Source organism: Thamnophis elegans, chromosome 3, assembly GCF_009769535.1.
Source record: "Thamnophis elegans isolate rThaEle1 chromosome 3, rThaEle1.pri, whole genome shotgun sequence".
Lineage (NCBI taxonomy): Eukaryota > Metazoa > Chordata > Lepidosauria > Squamata > Colubridae > Thamnophis > Thamnophis elegans.
Genome location: NC_045543.1, coordinates 109,241,422 through 109,267,424, shown reverse-complemented (window position 1 = coordinate 109,267,424; position 26,003 = coordinate 109,241,422). Strand labels below are relative to the sequence as shown.

Genomic DNA, 26,003 nt, shown 5'->3' with positions numbered 1-26,003 from the left:
TCAAAATTATGAGGACCGGTTGTCAGTCACTTGTTTCAATGCTGCTGTAACTTTGAATAGTCATTAAACAAATGGTCGTAAGTTGAGGATTACCTGTGTTAAATACTATTACCACTAATCAAATAGCAGAACTTCTTATTTGTTTAAAAAAAACCCTAAATCTCCTAACATAATTGGGAGTATTTAAAAGATATATCTAAAGAGTGCAGCTATGCAGTCTTGATTAAATCTTTGATCTAATATCTTCCTGTTTTTATGTGCATTGTGATCCACATAAAAAACAAGGGGGGGGTAATCACCCCATCGTGGTTGCTATCTTGATTGTTTTAATCCAACCTTGTAGACAACTAACTTTGAAGAGAAAAATGACAGAGGGGGAGGAAGGGAGAGAGAGGGAAGATTTTTTTTATGATTTAAACACAAAAGCTCATTTCAGTAATAAGAAGCAAGATGGGGAACAAACACAAGGACCCTTTCCTTTATTTATCCCTCCATGTTTGCCCCGGGGGTCAAAATAGAATAGATGTAAAAAAAAATTGGTGGAGTTTTCCAATACCTTTAATAATGACAAGATGATTGTACTTCCATCCTTCTATTTTCTACTTCTCTGAAAATGTGAAGCAAAGGAGAGGCATAATTTTGCAAAGGTTATTTTCTTCGGCAAAACATTCCCTTCACAAAGAAAAAGCTGGGTTATATGCATGTTTGCAATTAGCATGCCAAAAGCTAAAATTGCCATCAATGTTATACATTCTTCCTCTGCTCTTTCATAATTTCTAAGTTATGATGGAGTGAGATGCTATTTCCCTTATTTCCAGACACAAATAAAACCTTCTCATGCCTTTTTAATAGCTACAATTCAGTGGAGCTTAATTTTAACTGAAATGTATTACTTAAAATTTCTTCTAGAGCCAAGGTGGCACAGTGGTTAAATGCAGCACTGCAAGCTACTGCTAGATCAGCAGTTCAGCGGTTCAAATCCCACCGGCTCAGGGTTGACTCAGCCTTCCATCCTTCCGAGGTGGGTAAAATGAGGACCCAGATTGTTGGGGGCAATATGCTGACTCTCTGTAAACCGCTTAGAGAGGGCTGAAAGCCCTATGAAGCGGTATATAAGTCTACTGCTATTGCTATTGCTATTTTTTCTCTTATTTTGTCTGCAAAAATAGTCAGCATAGGTTGATATACCCCTTTCAAGAAATTAGTTAATGTTAATGGGTATACAAGAACAACATAATGAAAGAAATATTTTGTGGGCATTCGGTGAGGAGGGAGACAGTGATGAATCTGTATTGCCAAACCTCTGTACTTATAACAGAAGTTTAGACACATCCATGTAATTATGGTATTTGCACAATCAAGTCAAGAATGGTTTACTGAGACATCACTAATTGTATTTGTTTCATCTTTTATCTTTGTATACATACTGAGTAAAAATGTTATAAATCAATATTGGTTGATTCAATTTGTATGGTCACACATATCAGAGAAGTGATTCTTGGTGGCAAACAGTCATAAAATCAATTAAATGCAATTACAATCCCAATGCAAAAAAGAAAAATTATAATCCATAAATGTTTGTACTTTAATATTACTCAATGTGTAGCATCTCATGTAGTTAAATGTATGTGAGTAGGCTTTCATGAATTAAAACTGATAAGACATTTAAATTGATCATGTCAAAAAAACCTTTAGTTTCTGATCTAACTCTAGAAAAATTAAAATTTTTATTTTTATTTACCATATAACTGCTGTAAAGAATATTAGAAGTCACTTTATATTTGTTCTTACTTTTCTTATTTTCTTAACATTTTTTCTTTACTTTCATTTTTTTGCTTTGTGATTTCCTTCTTTCTTCCTTACTTTATATTAGTTTGTACTAGTTTTCACCTTATTTAAAAGTTTTAATTATATATGGTATGCCTGTCTCAAGACAAGACAGTTTTTATTTGTCCATTTGTTACCAGAGCGAAATATATTGAAAATTATTTCTCATAAAGTTTACTGAGAATAAGATCGAATAAGTCTAAAACTGAGAATAAATCCAACACTGGAGGTTTTTAAGAAGGGACTGGACAACCATTTGTTTAAAATGGTATAGGGTCTCCTGATTGAGCAGGAGGTTGGAGACTTCTGAGGTCTGTTCAAACTCTTTATCATGTTATAATTTCCTTCTAATTTAATCCACTTTTAAACCCACAATCATTGCCTTGAAATTTCCAGATGATTTTTTTTAACAGCAAAGCAACATGTGCTGTAGGATGGATCTCTTGCTTTTAAGCTGCTGTTTAATTCATGGCTATGCAATTACTCTTGCCAATTTCTATTTCCTCAGAGCAATCTATTTTATTAATAATACAAAAATCTCTTATTTCATATTTATGCAAGTTTTCCTCCTTGACATTCTCTGATGTCAGATGATTCCATTCACATACTTTGTCAGCTTTTCTCAACATGGTGCCTTTCAGTTGTGTCACACCATAAACCCCACTACTCTATAACTGCATATGCAGATGATTGTGATGGCTGCTGTAGTTCAACCCCTTTCAAAGCCACCAGTTCAAAAAGATTGATTAAGATTTTACATTTGTAGCCTACAGTTATTTTTTATTCATCAGTGTGGCCTTTTTATTTCTTACAATTGTGCTGGTCTTACAAAGGACATTTCTTTAACTTCTCTTTATATTAAGGGGGCCTAACTTCAGAGCTGGGATCACATCCGGTTCTCACGAAGTTCTGGGAAATGTCTTAAGAGTCCTTCCAAAAGTTGCCAGTGAACTGTAGATAGATAGATAGATAGATAGATAGATAGATAGATAGATAGATAGATAGATAGATAGATAGATAGATAGATAGATAGATAGAAAAATAGATAGATAAACAGACAGACAAAAGCATTAATAACATAGGAATAAATTATGATGACTGTATTTAATAGCTTTGATATTTTAAACTAATTTAAATCAAATTTAGTTTTTGCTTTGGTCCCACCACTTGGAATGTGTTAATGCCAGTTTTCTCTCCACATTCCTCTAGCTGCTTAGGATCCAAGATTAATTCTACTGCTTTTGTTATTCTAAAAAGCCACTTCTTTCTCTCATCAACAATAAAAGCACAACAATTACAAATAATTATCATTGTGCTATCCTTTTATATCATATGGTTTATTGCATTAAGTAAGTATTCATGCGTCTAAGGAAATAATTTGAGTACTAATGCTGGGAAAGATTGAGGGCAAAAGAAGAAGAGGACGACAGAGAATGAGGTTGCTGGATGGAGTCACTGAAGTAGCAGACATTAGCTTAAATACACTCCATGGATGGTAGAGGACAGGAAGGCCTGGAGGAACATTGTCCATGGGGTCGCAATGGGTCAGACACGACTTCGCAACTAACAACAAGAACAAATGTTATGATATACTGGTACAGTAGTTAAAGATTTGACTAGGCCTAGATTCAAATCCACTCTCAGCCATGGAAATTCATTGGGTGTTTTTGAGCTAGCTTTCTTAGTTTAACCTCACATGGTTGTTGTGGAAATAGATTGCAGGAGGGTTTAGTACATGTACCACTCTTAGCTCCCAGAAGAAAAGCACATTAATTTCATGAAAGAATATTAGACTAGCTAGACTGATCAGCCAATAAAGTGTGCTTTCTGGAGTTAAGAATCCTAATTAATGCATATATTGCTATTCATTTCAACAAAGTTTCAAGAAAAGAATCTATCAGTAACCTGTTATTAAATGAAAGTTCAGGAGATCTGGACTAAGAATTGATTTGTCTGCTCTATTCCTGGAATGTATTTATTTCTATTGGCAAAATAATTGAATAGTTGACATTAGAATGTAGTTAAATATTAAAATGGCTGAGACAATCCCAGGAGACTCAGAAGAGAGTAGTCACTAAAAGAACATACTCTAAACCAAGCTGAAAGAATGGATAGGACTCCTTAATAAAACAATTGATTATATTATTGGCATTTCCCCATTATGCTTAGGAGAAACAAATGAACATAAATTTGTATTGGCAATAGGTATGAATGAATAAAGAGAAGCAGAATTGCCTAAATTTGCAAGGCTATCAGCTACAAGACTGAAAGGAAAAGAATTCTGTTCCAGACAGCACAATACAATACTATGAGAGCTGACCTAGCTCTATTACCCACCTGAAAGGAAAAAAAAAATTGACATGGGAAAATATATATAAAAGGAACAGGAGTGAAAATAGAACAATTTCAAAAAGATAAAATACATGTTGTACACACACAAAGAACAAACAAATGATACTTGAAATTTCTAATAGATTGAACAGAAAGTATTTCTGAAAAGATGCAGGAGCTGCTCATAACACAGTGATATTACAAAGTCCCATTGAACTGATTGAAGTTGCTATAAAGGGGATACTAAGGATCAGAAAGGATGTAGTTGATGGAATGATGGAATGTAAAAGATTCTGGATGTGGAAAAAATGAACCATATAAAAAAATGAAGCTAAAAGACAGGATCTATTATTAATTTTAAATTTTGCACTTCCTTTGTTTTTGGTCAACTGAAAATAAACAAACAAAATAAAAAAATAATAACCAAAACTGCTTTGGGGCAGCTAAATAAAGTAACAAATGTTCAAGATTAAAATAGGCAGGGGGAAATTTGATAGGCTTTTGCAGTAGATGAAGAGGGATAAACAAGCTGCCTCCTGCAGAATGAATAGAATTAAACATTCCAGCCTTGTTTTTAATGTTTTAATTTTTTTTAAAATAAGCCCTTTTTAAAACTAAGAGCTTTATATAAATCAAAAGAATTTTCCCAGACACAGTGATATTCACAGGTATAATACTGTCTACCTTTTCTTTCAAGCTGCCTGATCTAGCTTGGAAGCAGAATATGAAATAGAGAAAGATGCAAAATTGTTTTCATATTTGTATTTGGAATTATTTCGGATAAGTTAGAAAACTACACCAGACCTTAAGGGATACTTTTGGCTAATATTAGGAATACTGTACATGCCGTTTCTCAGGAAAAATGGCTGAGTTTAGATTCTTCTGTAGCAACATTTCAAGTTGTGCTTTTCTTCACTGAAACTTCAAATAAAGCACTTCCTAGGGCAGTGTTTCTCAACATTAGCAGCTTGAAGCTGTGTTAACTTCTATTTCCAGAATTCCTCACCCATAGTTTTCAGAGGATACATAACTGGGTGGGTTTGTAACCATCTTTAATGATGGCCACGTTGTATAAATCTACTGCCATGATTTTACACCATTGAAATTCAGAATTTATCATTCAATTCCATTAAGTGACATTTTTTTTAAATGTCCCATTTCATTAGGGAACTGGATTTCTCTCATATTTATAGTTTAGTTCAGAAGCGAGATATGAAAATATAGAAATATAATTGGTACAGGTACTATAAATACTGATGTTATATAAAATGCATGCGTTTTTTTCCCCTTAGCAAAATAATTTGTGGAGAGGTTACTACTAATATCTATATTTTTATACTTGCTTTATATTTTGATATGTGATAACTAGATTTGGTCTCTATTTACGGAAAAAGCAGAAGAAAAACAATGTAAAGATATGGATAAGTAGAACAGTATATGGTCAGTTTGATCTAGTAGGGCAGTGATGGTGAACCTTTTTATGATGTGCCAAAATTGCGAGCATGTGCCCGCATGCTCACATGTGTGACCCCTCCCCAGGCTCTGGAGGATTTCCTGAAGTCTGGAGAGGGCAAAAATGGTCACCCCCGGCCCTCCGGAAGCTGGAAACAGATTGTTTCTGAACTTCCAGTTGGCCCATTGGAGCAGTTTTTCACCCTCCCCAGCTTTCAGGAAAGCCTCCGGACGCTGGGGAGAGCAAAGAACAGCTGCAATGGGCCAACCTGAAATTCGGAAATGATCTATTTCCAGCTTCCAGACAGCCTCAGGGGGCGGGGGGGCGTTTTTGTCCTCCCCAGCCTCCGGAGGCTTTCCTGAAGCCTGAGATCGTCAAAAAATGGCCCCAACAGCCCAACTGAAAGTTCCTTCCTGAACTTCCGGTTGGTCCGTTGGGGCCATTTTTTGCCTTCCCCAGCCTACAGAGCATGGGGAGGGTGAAAACGACCTCTTCTGGCCCTCTGTAAAAAATCAGCTGACCAGCGAGCACATGTGCACAGGAGCTGACGGCTGGCGTGCCACCAAATATGGTCAAATATGTGCCATGGGTTCTCCATAGTAGTAGGGTTTAGGTCTGCTGTTTGCCTTTCATTAGGTTTTTTTTTAGCTATACCTTGTATTTTGTCGATTATTCTTGAAGTTATCCTTAGATAATTCTTTATTGGTAACCTCTATATTGGTAAGCTTTTAGCACCCTCATAAATTTATATATATTTAACTTGAAAAGGAAGGACACTATATTTTTGTGACCATTAATGAAAATGAAAAGAATATACTTTAAAAAGACACAGATTTGCTCCACAACTTTCCCCTTCAATACATGTCATCTGTGATAAATTCTTTCAGACACTGCTTTCCTCATTAATATTTAAAAACCACCAAATAGGAGCAAGAGAAAAATGCACTGTGGAACTAATATTGCTGAACCTGGCATTCAGATTACACTTTTCATAAATCTTAGCCACAAGACAAGCAATACCAAAATGAAAGGGTTGTGTTTGACCTCAGAGGGCCAGGTGGGCATGGCCAGGGTAGACATGGCCAGCTCAATGTCACTGGTGTAGGTGCCTGTGGTGGCCCAAGTGCTCTGCTAGTGAAAATGGGCTCCTGAACTCTGTTTTCGGCTGGGATGGCCTCCTACAATCCTCTGCCAGCAAAAATGGAGCTTGGGGGGGCGCATGCTTCTAGTGGGTCAGATCTAATCAACCCACAGGCCTAATCTGGTCCCCGGGCCTTGAGTTTGAAACCTCTATTGTATCCTTTGATATATCTGTCACAATGTCATAGCCATGTGCTATGTGTCCCAATTATCTGATTTTGCTCTCATTTATTAAAATGGAACCTGCTGATGCATCTGGTTACAAGGCTCTTTGCAGTCATTTTACAACTGAGAAATGGAAAATGACATTCTGTAGATTATTCAAATATACTTTTGTATCTGCTATATAAAACGTGAAATATGTAGCACCAACGCTAAATTTAAGTAAAGCTTCTAATTTGTAGAGATACTCCTGTAAAATGGAATTCTGAAAACAAGTGAAAGTTTGTTTCAGACACAACTGGCAAAATCAGTAATCTAACATACAATACAAAATGTGTTTGGGAATTGCAATTTAAATGTCAGACATAATTAATGTTATTTTAAAATGTGAGGCAGTTGACTGCTGTTTTAAAAAAATGTGCTGCCCACATGAGTTTACCAATGAATGAGATATCATTTCAGTATCTATTTCCTTTAATCAGCAGAAAAACAGATCATAACATTTCTGAATCACAGAATTTGGCATGAATTTCACAACATCAAAATACTGCAAGACTGTTGGAAAGTAATAAAATATTCTGGAGAGAAATCAAGAACAATCTTGGAATTGGCTGAAATCTGTGGGAGCAAAGAACTTAAAGCTGATTTAAGAGCAAGATGAGTGGAAGTACAAGTTTATTTCAGAGACCTTAACTGAGTTACTTCAGAAAATCTGTGAAAATCTTGAGCCAGAAATTTACCATGCAACCTCATACTGAATGTTGGTTTATATCATCTTAATTTTTGCCCTATTTTTTTGGGAATTGCCAAATTTATAGATAGGTTATTGAATATGAAATTCATTTTTTATTTGAACTACTTGTATTTTACTTCTGTTTAAAATTTGTTAAATGGGATAAATATGAGTTTATTTTTTTATTCCTGGATTTGATTTGATTTCGATGCTTTGTCCGCTTGCATTTTTAAAAAGTCTTTTTGTTTGTCAAAGATCTAGATCTTGATCTGATTCTAAATCAAGCGTGGATTTGTACAGACTGTGAAACCGTATATCTAAGAATACATGCAGAAGGATGAATAATAACGGGTAGTTTTTTGTCGTTGTTGTTGAACACAACTAAATATTCTTTGCTAGCCAATGGAAAAAAATATCAAGATTGGAAAACTCTGTAAAACTGAAGTTCTCAATCATTATTGACACTCAACATATGGCTAGGTCCATATATGGTAAAAGCTCTGCTTGGTTAACAGTTGAATAAATCATAATCGGATAAGTTTAGGTACCGCAATAAGACAAATCCAACCAAATTAACCATTTCATGGCAAAGCACACTATGTGAATTCAATAATTAACAAAAACTGTTTAATAATGTTTTATCCTTAATTTGAAAACTATACTGTCCAAGGGCCAAGCTGACTGAGAATTATAAGAGCTGCTGTCCAATGGATCTGACAAAGAGCAGATTGGGAAGATGTAAACTGATTTAAGGTGCTTTGTATCATGCACTTTTAGTATGCTTGTTGTGTATATTGTGATACTAAATCCTTAACAGGATTTATTTCCTGTTCTTCAAAGGCAACTGGTTAATGAATATTGCCAAAAATTGTCAGCAAAAACATGGAGAGAATGAATCCTTTCTTAGTTATTAATTTCATACTCATTGCATAGAAACAAATGTTGCTATTAATTTGGTTGATAAAAATCATTAAACATTTGCAATTAATATCACAATTTAGGAATTGCATTGGGAAAAAATGCACCTCATTTCAAATGGAAGATTTAATGTGGCTGGGAATAATTAAAATAGTTGTAACAGACCAAAAATAAATACTCAACCTGTCTGTCAGATATAATTACATATGCATACATATAAATGTGTAGGGGATGATGAAAAACAAGAGTGTTTCACAAAAGTGTAAGTGCTCCCACATGTCCCTTTATTCCCTGTTAATTGCTGTGATTTGACTCTTTCACAATCCGCCTCTCCCCCCACCCCACTGGAAGCACTCACCATCTGGCTGGTTGGTCTGTTTTCTTGGTATCGTTCCCATTTAAGCCTTCCCAGTTTCTGTCTATTTTAAGTAAAACACTCATTAAGGACAGTCACAGCTGCCACACAGTGGTATTTGAAAGGAAAATTTTGCCTTTGCTTAGGTGCCAAGATAATAAGAATAGCATGCTTATGTCTGATGATTCAGCTTCTCTTTTCTTTGGAATTCATTTACTTTCATCTGCAGAGCATGAAAGATCAACAACCACAAGTACCTGTGAGGTTTAGAGGAATGACAGAAAGAAAAGATGATTTTTTAAAAATGGGGATTTAAATGTTACATAATATCCGATGAAGTGTTACTCAGGAAAAAATATTTTGTCATGGAAATCTAAAAAATGCTTTGAGCATACTCGCAGTTATTTCTTTTTCTTTTTCTTAAAGCATACCATAACAACATGCGAATGGAACTTTCACTCTCACTTAAAAAGATAAAATGGCAGAAAGCATAGAAAAAGGCCTTATGTCAGGGAAAACTGAAAAAGATGAATCAAGTTTATCCCAACTGATCAGCTGCCTATTGGATATTTGAGAGTTTTACTTTCAAAATTTCTAGTTACGAATGCATTGGTTAGGAATTCTGAGTTATAATCCGAATACACCTAGTGGTCACTAGGTCAGAGAAGGATAGAAACCTAAAAACTATGCAACATGCAATAAATGCATTTAGTCATATATTTCAATGTTTATTTATATTGTTGAAGTCCTCATATTCTGGTACTATACCATTTTATAGCTAACAGCATTTATTTCACATATGATTGCATTATATTTACTTATGTACTATCTTTCTATTCCAAACTCAAATTACACATTTAGGAGGCTACTGCGTATTGTATTCCCAAACAGCAGATCATAAAGAATTTATTATTTGTTTTGCTGTATTTCTACACAACCTGAATTAAGGTCATGTGACTACAGCCATTTGCCTCTCTAGAGAACAGTAAATGGACCACAATTTAACTGTAACCTAATTAATAATATCTCACAACTGTTCTGTGCTTTGAAAGTTTAATGGCACCATAGGGGTATGATTAAATATAATGGCATTTGCATTAATATTTTACATGAAACCAAGTAGAGGAAAGGCCCAAAGGCAAATAATGCAACTTGTAAATCAGAGTGGTTATATTGGTAAAAATCAAGACATAGTTCTGCAGGTAAAAAATACTTCATACATTCTAAATGCAGTTCTGAATAGAATTTGCCAAGTATATTTTTAACCTGATTTCAGAATGTTGAACTTTTTTGAAAAGGGCAGTTTTCCCCTAAAGGTTTTTTGAGGCATTGTAAAAAAACAATATGAATTTTCAGAAAGGTTTAGAGATATACTTTATTGGTCGCAAGTACCTACTAAGCTTGTTCAAAGTATTTCTCTTCCTGCCTCTTTCTACCCGAACCAGTAAATTATTTTTTTATGCTGTGCTATGTTTTGTGGCTGAACCATTATACCTGTAAAAAAATGTGTTGATGAATAATCCACAATCCATATCTGACCTGCAGATATGTCATTTTTGTATTAAGAGCTTCTAAATATTTTTTCAGACCATTTAAATCAGTATAGACTGCATTTTTTATAGGAGGATGTTTGATAAGATAAGGTAAAACAAGGAAGACGCCTGGATACTAAATGCATTCATTAACTGGCTATATGTTTTAGTACCATAACTATTTTCTCAACATTGTTCTAAATATAATACAATTTTTATGTACTAGTCTCCAATGAGGCAAGATTCCAAAAAGCAATGACTGCTTAGATGGCATTATTTACATTCCATGTATAGTTCCATCTTTTTTTTGCAATAATTAATCAATTTGTTGACAGAAAAAAGATCGTCAATATGCTACAAGTTGCATAGCTATACTATTTACATGTATTGCACTTGCCATTTTATACATCTTGCTAATCTGAAGCCTCTCATTTCCTAAATTCACTTCTCCTTTGTAACTGAAACTACTTGAAGAATAAAGCAAGTTAACAATTTACTTTGACATCTGTCATAAATTCTAACACTCCTAGATCATAAAGAGGCAGTATATAATTGTGTTAATACCACTTCATTAAAAATGAACTATTTTTGGGGGCTTACATAGCTTAATTTATATGCATGAACATTTTCTTTGTGCAACTGCTTAGAACAGACATACAGGTAGTTTTCAACTTACAACCGGTTATTTAGCAACCATTCAAAGTTATGGCAGACCTCCAAAAGCTACTTGTGGCCTGATTTTAAAGTTATGAGGTCCACACCATCCTGTGCTGACATGACTGCATTTTGAGCACTTGACAATCAGTTCACATTTATGGCCGTTTGCAGAGTCCCACATGAAAGTGATTGTTGATATTTTACACCATTTGCTGGAGTTTGCTTCCAGTTTCTGACAAAAACAACCCATTGGATAAAACAGATTCACTTAATGGCCACAGCATTTTCTTAACCACCACTTAATCAACTAACACCAACAATTCTACAATTTGGATAAAAGTATATTAAGATTTTAGAGCGCCTTGGATCAGCAGTCCTCAACCTTTAGGGTTTGGAGGCCCTGCAAGGGGAAGAGAGAGGAACAGGCCCACACAAGTGGCAGGCAGAATGCACATGCATGTTTGGCAGTGTGCGCCGGCCTGCCATTCATGCAAGTACAACTGTAAACGTGCACACCAGCCCACTACTTGCACTAGTCAAGCTCTGTGTGTGCTGTCCTACCACTCATGCAAGTCAAGTTGTGTGCTTGCGTGTGCTCCGACCCACTGCTCGTACAGCCCAATTCTGAATCGGCCATGGCATGGTACTGGGCTGTGGCCCGGGGATTAGGGACTTCTGCTTTAAATTCTCCTTTCACCAATTTCCTGTTTTTCCTTCTTTCTAAATTAATTTTGTATGAAGCTTATGTTTAGTGGTGTTATCTCATAACATTACAGAGCTTTGCTGTTGTTAATGAAAGCATTTTTCTTCATACAATATTTTTCCCTTTCCTGTGATAACTAACATCTTAAATTAGAAAATATTAAACACAGAAGAAAGCATGCAAGATGCATAGAAGTGGAAAGTTTCATTAGCTCCTTTGTACTTTCCTTTCTTTCTACCTTCCTTTCTTCATCCAGTCCCATTTTCAACAAGAAAAAAAATAGAGAAAAACATTACCCATCCTTATCACAACCACTCTGAAGTTCAACCATTATTTCAGAACTGGACCAGAAAGGTTCCAGTATAATGTAGAACCTATTATAGGTTATTCAAAATAAAAATAAAAATGCTAGTGGGTGCTGATTATTTCTCTTGCTTGGTTCCTATAAACCAGGGGTGGGCAATTAATTTTCCCAAAAAGCCACATGAGTAATTGGGGCTTGTTGTGGAAGACCAGGGGGAAATAGGCTGTTTTCACCCTCCAGTGGGCCACCAGGGGGAGAGGCCATTTTTGTCCTTCCCAGGCAAAGGCTCTGGAGCATGGGAAGAATGGAAAACGGACTTTCCAGTCCTACCAGAAGTCAGCAAATGGGTCGTTTCTGGCCTCCCCAGGCTCCTAGAAAGGCTCTGGGGTCTGAGGAGAGCAAAAAACAGGTCCACCATGCCATCATGTGCCAAAAGCAGGGGGAGAATGGGGGGTTGCGGGTGCATGCATGGAAGGCGGGCACATAGAATTATGGGTGTGGACACACATGTGCACGGCACCTCCCTGCACTCCCCCCACTTTTGGCATATGATGGCAAAAAGGTTAGCCATCACTGTTCTATATCACCTACAGCACAGTTCCCCACCCTTTCTGGGTTGATGGCCCAGAATGGAAGGGAGGGGGGAAAAGAGAAGAAGGTTTTGTGGGAGGGGTGGGCACATTCACAGGTGAGTACCTATGGCTCACACGAGTGGGGCTGAGGGCATCCACGCACACCACCCAGCCACTCACGCGGCCCAATTGCAAACAGGCCATGGCCGGTCATGGGTTCTGGCCCACAACAGTTTTTAGCAAAATACATTTCTGAAAAACTAAATAGGAATATATTAATATATTAACATACAGCCTCAGATGAAATAATTTTGAAAATAACTACAATACTTTAACGCAACTTATACCTTTGGCATTACAGAATGAGATACAAAGAATGTCTTGGCTCCAGCTCTAGTGCCTGGAATGCTGCAATTTCTGCCAACCTTATCCATGCACTCTTGGGGGAAGGGCTGATATATTACTTGGTTGATTTATTGTTACTGTTTTTGTATTTTTCTTTTATGGCAGCTCTTAATTTCAACATACAGTAACCTGCCCAAAGTGTTTTGAATTGGGCAGGCTATCAACTTTGAAAAATGAATAAATACGTCCATAACAGATGGACAGATGTTTCTGCACCCAGTAATAGCCAAGCAGCCTTTGATGTAAGATTCAGCTGCACAGAGAGGTTTATGCACAAATAAATAAATACAGACCTGTTTGCTGACCTTGATGACATCTTACTGGGGTTACATCCAAGCTTGGGCTGATGGGACCAAGGCCAGCAATAATCCTATTTGTAAATTGCAGCAAGCAGGAAAACAGCACATTAGAGCACAATCTTGAGGTATATTATCACATTTAACTTGCTTGCATTTTGTGGACCAGAGGCAAAAACCATTGCCACACACACTTGCCACACACACTGATTCATTTTTATCAGTGTTTCTCAACCTTAGCAACATCAAGGGATGTGGACTTCAAGTTGCCAAAGTTGAGAAAGACTGATCTGTACCACGATACCCATTGCAGGGGCAATGAAGCATTTTTCTTTGCCTCGCCTTAACTAGTCAAATGCAGCAGTTGCACCAAACCAAAAAAATAGGACCTATTTAAAATATGACAGAGGTTTTCATAGGCAAGAAACCTTTTTGTGCCTCTTAGAAATAGCAATAGCATCTACATTGGTGGGATTTTTTATTACTGGTTCTGTGGGTGTGCCTTGGTGGCCGTGGCAGGGGAAGGATACAGCAAAATCCCAATTTCTTGCCGATCAGCTGGGACTCGGGAGCCAGAGAATGGATGGGGCCAACTACTCAAAATGTCCGCTATCTGTTCTCCAGAACTGATCAGAACCTGTTGAATACTACCTCTGCATATATACCGCTTCACAGTGTTTTACAGCCCTCTCTAAGTTGTTTACAGAGTCAGCATATTGGCCCCAACAATCGGGGTCCTCATTTTGTCAACCTCGGAAGGATGGATGGGTGAATCAACCTTGACCCCGGTGAGATTCGAACTGACAAACTGCAGTCAGCCGACAGTCAGGGAAGCCCTTTATAGCCCACGAACTCTCACTCTGTCTCCGCAATCCGATTAAACTGGTAGACTGCGCTGTTTCCTCTGCCAATCTCTTTCCGAGTTCTGACACTGGGAAACGCGGCACTCCCTGAGTTCCTGATCGCGTCTTCCTTTCCCAACGGGACCGGGGGCGCCTCCTGCCCTCTCCGAAAGCCCAGCTTGCCCCGAGAACTGCCCCGCCGCTGCCGCAGAAGTTCTTCCCGTGCTTTTCCTCGTGGCAAACAGTGGCGGCCGAAGGGACGCGCATGCGCCTGGGAAAAAAAGTCGGAGGGTGTGTGTGTGGAGGAGAGGAGCGGCAAGTGGAAAGACTAGGGGCGCTGCCGCCTCACAGCAGCCCACAGTGAGTCCAAGGGAGGCTGGCTGAGGGAGCGCGTGAGGCGCTGAAAGAGCCGCAGCCTTCGGTGCCAGAGGAGGAATGTCACGCTTCCCCCCCCACCCACCCTCAGGAACTGACTTGAGTTTTGGCTACCGGGCGGCTCTGCCATTGTTCCCATTCCGCGCCTGAGGCAGCTCAGGTCCACCGGTTCCCTCCCTTCCCCGCTGAGAGGCGAAGGCGGGGAACAGCTCTCTTTTCTCTGTGCCTCTCGGCCGCCTCCTCCCGGCTGCGGGCTGTCCCATTAAAGGCGGGGAAGGGGTGGGAGGAGCCGGAGCAGCATGATGGCGGCGGCCGAGGCTGGCGGCGAAGAGGGGAGCTCGGGAGCGGCCGGAGAAGCGGGGGGACATTGCCCACCCGCCGCCAACGCAGCCTCCCGCAGCGGGAGCAACAAGACGGCGGCGGCGGTTCTTCTGGGAGGCTCCGGCCTGAGTGCTTGTCCCGCCCCGGGCTCGCTCGCGGTGGGCTCCAGGCCTGCCCCTGCGGAGATGTCCAAGGGGCCGCTAGCGGCGACGCTACCGCTTTCCGAGAGCAGCGGCGGCGGCGGCGGCGGTAGCACCGCCGTCAATACTGTCGGGAGCTTCCCTCCTCTGCCGCCGCCTCCGCAGCCGCCGCTTCCGGCCGGAGGACTGAGCACCGTGGATGAAGGCGACTCTCTCGACGGGCCCGAGTATGAAGAAGAGGAGGTGGCCATCCCACTGAACGCGCCCCCCACGAACCTGTGAGTATGCCTTCCATCCACCCCCCATCCAGGCTAAGGAGTCAGCTGAGGATCCTTCCCAAAAGTCTCGGTTTCTAGCACCGCACCCGGTGGAAGTGTGTTGTGTATGTCAAACTCTGAGCAAGTCCCGAAAGTTTCTTTGCGCCGCCTCTTTCTCTTCCCGCATCCCGTTGGAAGCTGCTTAGTCAACTGCCTGATTGCCTGGAAAAAAATGAAAACCTAAGAATTCTCCCCCCACCTTCTCTTCGCTTGAAAATAATAATAAGCTCGCATTTGACACGTTTCCTTCGTTTTTGCCTAAAGCTTCCCAAAGTGGGCGTTTTCCGAAAGCTTAACCGTAGCTTTAACAGTCCTCAATATTTTTATCTAAGGAATCCATGACTGAAACCAAAAATGGCCTATGAGACTTGTTTCTCTTTTAACTATAACATTTTCTGCATATAAAGGTTTCTGTGGTACCATGGTAAGTGGTAACACACACTTTGTGTTCAAAGCTTTTCATAGACGTAAAAATAGGAAAAAATAATAACATCTCTCTGAAATAACTAATATAAATAAATACAGTGTATCACTCTTTGCATATGATAACCTATGGTAGTGACATTAAAAGTGTCACTATCGAGTTTAGGCAATATTTTTTTTAAATAGGTATTTTCTAATGAATGAAAGAAATGATGTTGTGTATTCTGATAATGGATTAACTTTGAAAGGGGCAGAGATGTTGATCCTGACATCAGAACAGGTTCATGTGGGGACTGAGAAGCTTTAGGTACTTACAATTGCAAAGCTTTAAACCAGCTTTCTGCTGTGTATTTTTTTAAAAAAAAACAATGGGAAGTAGTTTAGCTTTTCAAAGGAGGCAAAATATGCTTCATCTCATTCACTGCAGCTAGTGTATAATCCAGTGACTTCTTATTTCCAAAGAGACTTCAGTCTTCCTTTTATGAGCAGGACATTGCATAAAACTAAAAATTGCTCATCTATTAACAATTGAGTTTATTGAAGTGGCACATAGTTGCTCTACTGCCTAATTTGCTAAAATGATGTTTGAACCCAATACTATTTCTAAGTTCAAAACTATTATAACATAAAACAGAGATGTTTTATTTAGGATGATCATAGCTGATGCCATAATAAACCTAGCATAGCTGCAAAATTGAAATGATGTAGCGCCTTTCTGGAAAATCTTGAATGTATCCAAGCACCTAGTGTGCTCCTTCACTGAAAAAGAGACACATGAATGTATCCAGTCACTTAGTGTGCTCCTTTCCTGAAAAAGAGACACATGAATGTATCCAATCACCTAGTGTGCTCCTTCCCTGAAAAAGAGACACTTGTCGGTGACTAATTATAACTATTTTGAATCTATGTATTGTATTCTTCTAGTAGTAGCCTTACCTTATAAACGTTTTTATAAAAATACTATTCCTGAGAAGATTTTGCCTTGAAAAATAAAGGACAAATTATCTGCATCCAAATACTTCAAGAGAAGCACTTACATTATGTTACATTATGTTTACATTATGCATATAATATGAATTTATAAAAATGAGATAATTTCTGACATTTGAATGATGTCATTGCTTATTGCGGTGAAAATAGATTAAATGAACATTTAGGGGTAATGCCTTTATCTTTTATTGATTTAAGGCAGTTATTTGATTGTCAAGAGTTGGGTGGCGTACATGAATAATTAAGTTGGGCAGCATAGAAGTTTAATAAATTTTTATTAATGGATAATCTGTGTACCCAATTACTCCCTTAGATCCCTTAGAAGTTAACTATGCTATTATGTATACCACCACAGAGTCACTTTTGATCAGATGGCTGCTATATAAATTCATTGATATTTTTTTTTATTTTAAATATGTGTGCAGCTGCTTTATTAACAGGATAACTATAGAAGTGTTAAGGTAATATCACTGGAGCTGTTAGATACAGTGGCTTCATAAAGGTGAGAAGTATTTGGATCTGAAAAAGATACCTTATCTTTGGACAGGTTGTTCCTTAAAGGAACCATTCTATTTCCTGGACTTGCATGTTACTTGTGCAGGCATAGGAAAATACCTCTTAGAATTGAGGGGATGGCAATAGGATATATAACCACTGCTTTTTTACTTCCTTAACCAATGTCTGTTTTCTAAATTAAGGGACAGAGGAGCTGCCAATAGGAATAGAAAGTGCCCATGCTAGATCCAGATACTGTACACCTACAGATCTTTACTTCTTTGTAGTCATTGTGGGAGGTCTGCTCACAGAGACTTTCTGCACTATTTGTTGACAACCACTGTGATATGATAGTGCAAGAAATGAAATGTGGTAATTTAGGGAGGATTGGGAAATTGAAAATGTATATGTTGCCTAGACAAATCCCTGAAATATTCCAACCCTGGAAAAATCATGCTAATGAAAAAGTGGAAAATTGTGTGCCCCCACCTCACCCCATTGCCCCCACCCAGTTGGTGTCAGTTGGAATTTAGATTTGGTGGTCCTTTACAACAGATTCTTTTTCCTCTGCTTCCATTGCATAGCTCTGCCTGGTTACTATACAGGTAGTTCTTGATTTACAACAGTTCACTTAGTGACCGTTCAAAATTACAACATTATTATTATTATTATTTATTTATTTGTCTTGTATGCCGCCCACTCCCGGAGGACTCCGGGCGGCTTAGAAAAGACAAGGGAAAGGGGGGAACAAGACAAAGACAACATATTAAAAACAAAACCAACATTCACAATTTCTATGGAGGTAGATGCTTCTCAGCTCCCTCCAGCCTGCTGGAACAGCCAGGACTTGGTGGCTTTGCGGAAGGCCGGGAGGGTAGTAAGGATCCGGATCTCAACAGGGAGCTCGTTCCAGAGGGCCGGAGCTGCAACAGAGAAGGCTCTCCCCCGGGGAGTCGCCAGCTGACATTGGCTGGCAGATGGAATCTGGAGGAGACCCAACCTGTGCGATCTAATTGGTCTGAGAGAGGTAATCGGCAGGAGGCGGTCTCTCAGGTACCCATTACATAACTGAAAAAAGTGACATGACCATTTTTACACTTATGACCACCGTAGCATCCCCATGGCCATGTAATCAAAATTCAGATGCTTAACAACTTATTCATATTTATTACCTTTGCAGTGTCCTGGGATCATGTGATCACCTTTTTGCGACCTTCTAACAAGCAAAGTCAATGGGGAAGCCAGATTCACTTAAAAACTATGATAGTAACTTAATGACTGCAGTGATTCAGTTAACAGTTCTGGCAAAAAAAGGTTGTAAAATGGGGCACTTAACAAATCTTATTTACCAACATAAATTTTGGACTCAGTTGTGGTCATAAGCAAGGACTACCTCTCAGTATACTTGGACACACAAACTCTGTGGAGCTTGACTTTTAAGTCAACATATAGAATCACTATAAAATTATTAAACTATTTGCATAGTTTTAATAATTATTGTAGTTACTGTGTAATCTGAAAAATATATTTGAAGTAACATTTTGAAAAGAGCTGTTGTATATATCAAATTCAATGACATACTGGTCTAGGTAAACTTTATATATGTTTTATGCTTGGTTATGTATAAAACTGTAAGATATAAATATCCCATGGAAAAGACAATAATGCAATATTGAAATTAATATGAACAATAAATACAATAAATGAATACTGGCCACCATCTTTTTAAACTGAAAAGTGCTACAAAAATTATTATATCATCTATGGAATTAAATGCAAGTGTTTTTTCAGTAGGGCAAGATTTTCTTTTGATAAGTAGAGTGGTAGATGGAATTAATTTGGTTTTAATTTTTTTAAAGGGAAAATTAGTAATTATGCCCATACTATATATAGAAAAAGATTATCACTAGCAAAATTTAATTGATCTTGTCTTAATAATGTAAAATTTTAAAGTGATACTTGGTATACTTTTCCTTTGTAGAAGTGATTCAGGATGACTTGTACAGATATTTAGTATACTTTCTGGATGCAATTTGCCAGTGCCTCGAGGCTGTTAGGGTCTGGATGGGGGTTAACAAGCTTGTACTCAATCCGGATAAGACCGAGTGGCTGGTGTGTTTCCCTCCTACTAATTGGCCAAGTTTTCCGTCTCTCAGGCTGGGGGGTCAAACAGTACGCCCCTCAGAAAGGGTTCGCAATTTGGGAGTCCTCCTGGATCCACAGCTGACTTTCGAACACCATTTGTCGGCTGTGACCAGGGGGGCATTTGCCCAGGTTCGCCTGGTGCACCAGTTGCGTCCCTACCTGAACCGGGAGGCCCTCACAACAGTCACTCATGCCCTTGTGACCTCTAGACTGGACTACTGCAACATGTTCTACATGGGGCAGCCCTTGAAGAGCATTCGGAGACTTCAGCTTGTCCAGAATGCAGCCGCGCGAGCGATCATGGGTGCACCTCAGTTCACCCATGTAAAACCTATCCTCCGCGAGCTGCACTGGCTGCCTATTGGTCTTCGGATACGCTTCACGGCGCTAGTCGTCACTTATAAAGCCCTTCATGGTATTGGACATGGGTACTTGAGAGACCGCTTGCTGCCAATTACCTCCAATAGACTGATTAGATCCCACAGATTAGGCCTCCTCCGAATTCCATCCGCCGGCCAATGCCAACTGGCGACTACCCGGAAGAGAGCCTTCTCTGTGGCTGCTTCGACCCTCTGGAATGAGCTCCCCGTGGAGATTCGAACCCTTACCACCCTCCAGGCCTTCCGCAAAGCCCTTAAAACCTGGCTGTTCCGACAGGCCTGGGGCTAAAGAACTTTTGCCCCCCCCCTCGAATGGTATGGTTGTTGTGTGCTTTTAAACTGTGTATTGTTCTGTTCGTCTTTTTATCCCTTATCTGTACCCCCTTCCCTGACTTGGATTGTGAGCCGCCCTGAGTCCCCTTCGGGGAAAAGGGCGACATATAAATGCAATAAATTCAATTCAATTCAATTATTTATATAATTTATATCCTGTTATAAATTTTTGCAAATAACTACATATGATGAATATATCCAACACACTTTCCTCATTTTTCTCACAACAATCCTGTAATGATATATTAATAACCTCCTGAGAAAATTATTTCTATATGGTAGAATGAAGATATTAAGCCCTATATGTAAAAATATTTTGTAATACGGTACTTGATAGTGCAGTTGTAAGTACAGAGGATGATTTAAAATTGAAAGCTATTTTCCAAAATGTGTTTTTGAGATTTCAAGATGCAAGTAAATTTGCAGTCTGATGTATATGATCTAGCAACATACTAAAATACTGAGAACATATTCCAAGAGTATTTTGTTTGGAAATATTAGTTTGATACATTTAATTTTGGAACTATAGGGAAGGGTAAATGAATTTCAAGTTTAGTTTTGATGCAATATTCATAATTGTGTTGAAATTAAATTTTTGTCATGTTTACATTATGAAAAGTTCAGGTGGATACAGGTAGTGTTTAACTTACAGCCAATCATTTAGTGACTCTTCAAAGTTACAACAGCACTGAAAAAAATGACTCATTACTGTTTTTCATACTTGCAACTGTAGTAGCATCTCTGTGGTCACTTTGTTAAAATTTAGATGCTTGGCAACTGGCATGTATTTATGATGGTTACAGTGTCTCAAGGTCATGTGATAATTTATTTGTGACTCCCTGACAAGCAAAGTCAATGGGGAAAGCAAGATTCACTTAGCTAACTTAAATACAGTGATTCACTTAAAAACTGTGACAAGAAAACTAGGCAAAACAGTTGTCTTTCTCAGCAATGGAAAATTTCCATTGATGGTGGTCATAAGTCAAGGATTATATGTACCTCAAAAGAAAATTTTTAAATTCTTTCAGGATTGAAAAAATAGCTTGGAGGGCGAAACTGATGCAGAACTAGACAGCCATATGCCTCCTCTGGGAAATCTATTATTCATTTATTTGCTTTGTCGATATACCACCTATTCATAAAAGCAGCTAGTAATCAAAAACATCACCAAGTCAACCTTTCACAAAATAGTAAATAAACCCACTGATAAAATAACCATAGCTATCAAATAATACAAGAAAGAGAATATACAATGTATAATATAAATGTCTGCTGAATTCAGATCTTTAATCACAACACACCTGTCTCCTTAGTTTGATAGAATAACTACACCTTAACTGTTGTCTAAATATATGAGGAGAAGACTGGATCTCCATAGGCAGCAGATTCCAGAAAATGTAACAGTGATCAAAATACCTGGTCACTTGGACTGCATTTTGTACTTATTGTACTTTCTGAACTTATGCTAACTTTACCTATGATTCCTGAGGATACCCCATATACAGCATATTGCAGCAATCTAAACAGGAGGTAACTGAGTCACAAGTGATTGAACAGGGTTTCCTAATCCAGAAATAGCTAGAATTGGCAAGTAAGACATAGCTGTACAAAAACCATACTAGCTGCAGTACCACCTTCTAATCAGTCGAGAGTTTAGTCCACAGGAGGACGCTTAGTCTTGCAAACTATGTCTGAATGGGAATAAAATTCCTTTCAGAGTCAAGAGTCAAATATATTTTTGTGGAAATATTTGGTCCATATAAACAAAATTCAGTCCAGTTTGCAGGTATTCATTCAGGACTTCATGTGACAATCTCCAGGGACTGGATCAACACTTATGCTGTATAAGCATATTTATAAACTGCTTATCAGAAGCATATTTCACATCCTCTGCCAACAGATGACGCCCTCACTTCTCTTGTGGCTTCATGTAGTTGTTAAAAAGAAGTGGAGAGCAGAGAGAACTTAACAAAGTAGAAGTCCCCAAGGAGATCTTTCTCCCCCTCACCCAAGACTGGAATAATAACCTAAAAAAGGAAGAGCAGCACTGTAGAAGAGTATGTCCTATCTCCCAAAGGAAGTTCAGAAGAATAGGAGTTTTGCAGTGTCCAGATCCTAGTTTGCTGAAAAAATTATCCAGAAGTGCAAGAATCAGTGAAGTTTTAATGCCTGTTTTAAAATAAAATGCATTAAATTTTTTAAAAATGAAACAACTATAATAATTATTACTTTTAGATTTCTGTTAACAGTATTACATTAGGAATAAACTTGTCATTCACTTGCATCAGCCTGTAAGAAAAATGGATGACAGATATTTTATCCAGGATTTTCAGGTCCAGATGCTCTGCTAAATTGATTGAATAGATTGAATATATCATGCCTTAATGCTTCGGTTTTCAGATGGTATCATGGAAAACTTGACAGAACAATTGCAGAAGAACGTCTTCGACAAGCAGGAAAACCTGGAAGTTACCTTATTCGAGAGAGTGATCGAAGGCCTGGGTCATTTGTGCTTTCATTTCTGAGCAAAACCAATGTTGTTAATCACTTTAGGTGAGTGAATGTTTGTTTTTGAAATTGAAAACTGTACTCCTATAAACTCCTATAAAAGGCAGCAATCCGCATCCTTTCCCACTTGGCGAACCAGTGGGGGGGATGATTCTGTGTGAGTGGTAGGTGCATGCGCTTGTGTACAATTGCTAGTCACACAAATGGAGCATCAGAAGCGCTCACCCATCGCTTGTGCGGCCTGGGGGTTTGGGCCCCCTGTTTTTAAGGGTAGTGACTATGTGGTTCACAAACTTGTTCACAAATTTCAAAACATTTGTGAAAAATCTCTTTGGCTGATGGGGTATGCACAGTTTACATATTCAGTTAATATCAAATATTGACAGTTTTTTTAATCAATATCTCTTTGCAAGTATTAGAATGTGCCATGGAAAATCCACCTGTAATTCAAGCAGAGTGCAAATATTAATAAGCTATTCATTACTTTTAATAGAGAATTGGCCACTTCCCCTGTTTGTTATTCTTATTTTTAACTCCTCCCACCAAATTTTTATTCCTTCCATCATTGTTCTTTTATTGACTACTGGGGCTAGAAGATGAAGTTGTAGTGTGCATTAAAATATTTTCATTTGTAAAATATTGTGGTAAGATGAGCTTTCTTTGACTATTAACCATTCCATGAACTTGTAAATATTGTAAAACGTATATCAAACACATATTTACTAGCATATATACTTGATATAATTTCTAATTTTAAATCAAGGAGATTAATTTTTAAATGTTGGAAAGAATCAAGAAGGGTTGCTTATCTTGCTTGAAGAATCGCAGCTGCTGAGAGTTTAGCCACATGTTCTACAGCTGTCAGTTTTTTAAACATGCGGCTTTGTTTAATGTAGGGTAATGTTCTAGACACAATTCTCAAAAGAAATCTGTCTTTACATTATTTTGAAAATAAATTGACTAGACTGTGTATTTTTCCATGTCATATAATATATGTGGGTATATGCATAATTTTGTATTTATTTATTTATTTTTGTCATGTAGAGTACATTGGAGGTAGTAACCCTTGGAGAGCTGTATACAGTGAAATTTCATTTTATTACCATATTTTTTATTTCATTTTCATTTTCATTTTATACAATCACTTATATACTGTGCGTAACAAAAAAACAAAAAAAAAAGGAAAAAAAATCCACCATAAAAAACCAACATAACACTTCAATCCCCCATACACCCTTTCTTCTCCCCCTCCAACTTTCATTTCTCCCCTCCAACATTCCCCTCTTCTACTTCCCTTCCCCCTCAGACATCTCCCCCTCCCTCCATCTCACCCTCCTTACATTCCCCTCTCACTCCCTCTTTACTTCTCCCTCTTCTTTCCCTCTACTCCTCACTTTGGTGTATCCCTACAATTAATCTATTCAGTTTATTTTTTAGAAAATGAAAGAAAAAGAAAAGAAAAGCGAGCAACAGTATACAAGTGCATTCTTATTGTTCTAAGAATTGAAACTGTATTTCCACCCTCCCCCCTCCCCCCTATAATCCCCCCTCCCTAACCCCCTTACGGCTTCCCAGGTCCCATACCCGGCATAGTTCTTTAACAAGCACTGGAGTGTAATAAGACCAACTAACTTTAAAGTTAAAAGATAAAAAAAAAAAGAAAAAAGAAAAAAAAAGGGGGAAATAGTAAAAAATAGAAAGAAAAAGACACACAAAAAAAAGAAAAACAAGAAAGATCAATAAACCCGCTACATTAACACAGCTTCCCATCATCTGTAAATCTTAAACAATGTGCCTCATTCCAAATTTCGGTTATTTTATTACTTGCAGGGTTTCAAACTCTATTAGAGCCAGGTAAGTTAATCAATTGGGGTTCTCCAACTAAAGGTCTCATTGCTTTATCTATCTATTCAGACCTTTAATTTATCTCTTTTTTATCCAAATATCCAAACCTTTCTATAAAACCATTAAACTCAAGTACTTCTTTCATTTTTCATTTCCAACACCTCCCATTCTGTCCTTACCCACATCCACGTGTAAATTTTTTACCTTCCACCCTGCCTTTACCCATGTCCACATATATATTTTATCCACGTCCATTGCTCCTCACATATTTACTCCACCTTCCTGGAGACTCTCTGACTAATCTTTCTTAACCTTATATTGAAATAGCAATTCATACAAACATCAGCTTGCATTCTAGCCCCAAGTAGTCTAGTTAAGCTTTCGCTACCCTTCCATCTCCCACGCAGCTCCCAACTCCGTTCGTCCCAAACCACAACTCAAAAAGATTGAGATCTCCGCTCTCCTCGCCTAGGAAAATAATTCATGCGCAATTTGAGTTAGAGTTCAAACAAATCTTATATACAATATATGTCCACAATCAGCAGCGCTTCTTTCAGCCTCCATATCTCATCATCGATGTACAACTTTTCCATTTTATACCAGGCAGAAATCATGAAGTTTTAAAAGCATCGCTAAGTCTTTATTCTTTACTCTTCTGCCCTTCCGGAAGAGGAAAGCAACACCCTCCGCCTTGTGGCCACGTGTCCCGCTGCTTGTCTTCTCCTTCTCCTTGTCTCTCTCCAGGTCCGGATGAATCAGGAAGTCCCGCCTTCAGAGTCTTGTAATAAAATTCTCAGGCTTCACAGACAGAGTTAAAGTGATGTTTTTGATTCTCAAATGTAACTGTAATGCCAGCCGGGACTTCCCATTTGTATGGAATCTGAGAATTTCTGAGTTCTTCAGTTAAGAAAATGTAGTCTCTCCTTGCTCTTAATATTTGAGATGGTATTTCTTTAAAAACAATCAAGTCCTGTCCATCAATTCTCAGCCTCTTGTTGTAAAGCCTCTGTATTATCACATTTCTGGATTCCCTTGTGGTGAAATATATAATTATGTCCCTCGGAAGCTGTCGCTGTTTTGCTACCCACGAATTCTGGCGGTAAATTTTTTGGATCTGCCAATCAAAGTTAAGTCCCGGACTTCCCACCGAGCGGCTAAGAGCCTCAAAGAAGATCTGTTTCAAATTCTCCTGTTCCTTTTCACGCAGTCCTCTAACTCTTATTGCAAACGCAGTCTTATTATAATTTATCATGACAAGTTGTTTTTGAGCATTTTCAATTTCCTGTTGTAACGTTTGGATTTTGGATGTCAAATTAGAGTTGGTTTCTTCCAAAAGTTCCAATTTATCCTCCGGTTCAGCAATATAATCTGTCATAACTGTCATTACTCCGATCATATCCTCCTTTGCTTGAGCAATTTTAGCATCAAATTGATCATATAAATCCGATATCAGTTGATTAATTTCCTGTCTGAAATTATTAAGCGTTTTGAGAAGAAATTC

At 38.2% G+C, this 26,003-nt stretch overlaps 1 protein-coding gene and 1 long non-coding RNA gene across 5 annotated transcripts in view; one reads left to right on the top strand and one right to left on the bottom strand.

The window, feature by feature from the left end:
- Positions 1 to 1,928: 1,928 nt before the first annotated feature.
- On the bottom strand, positions 1,929 to 15,438 carry LOC116505451. Of its 4 annotated transcripts, XR_004254941.1 has the most exons (5): positions 14,705 to 14,863; positions 14,248 to 14,501; positions 13,386 to 13,462; positions 8,923 to 9,176; positions 1,929 to 2,778 (listed from the first exon to the last, which is right to left on the bottom strand). It is a non-coding gene; the product is annotated as an uncharacterized LOC116505451 (long non-coding RNA). The 4 variants fall into 4 exon arrangements; XR_004254939.1 differs by lacking the exon at positions 1,929 to 2,778 and having other exon boundaries at positions 7,368 to 9,176; positions 14,705 to 14,861; XR_004254942.1 differs by lacking the exons at positions 1,929 to 2,778; positions 14,248 to 14,501; positions 14,705 to 14,863 and adding an exon at positions 15,343 to 15,438 and having other exon boundaries at positions 7,368 to 9,176.
- RASA1 (RAS p21 protein activator 1) overlaps positions 14,863 to 26,003 on the top strand; it is a 48,772-nt gene continuing 37,631 nt past the window's right edge. Inside the window, exons 1-2 of the mRNA XM_032212683.1 lie at positions 14,863 to 15,344; positions 22,550 to 22,702. Of these exons, the coding sequence (XP_032068574.1) occupies positions 14,905 to 15,344; positions 22,550 to 22,702 (593 nt within the window). The 5' untranslated portion in view covers positions 14,863 to 14,904. The remainder of the gene's footprint in view (positions 15,345 to 22,549; positions 22,703 to 26,003) is intronic.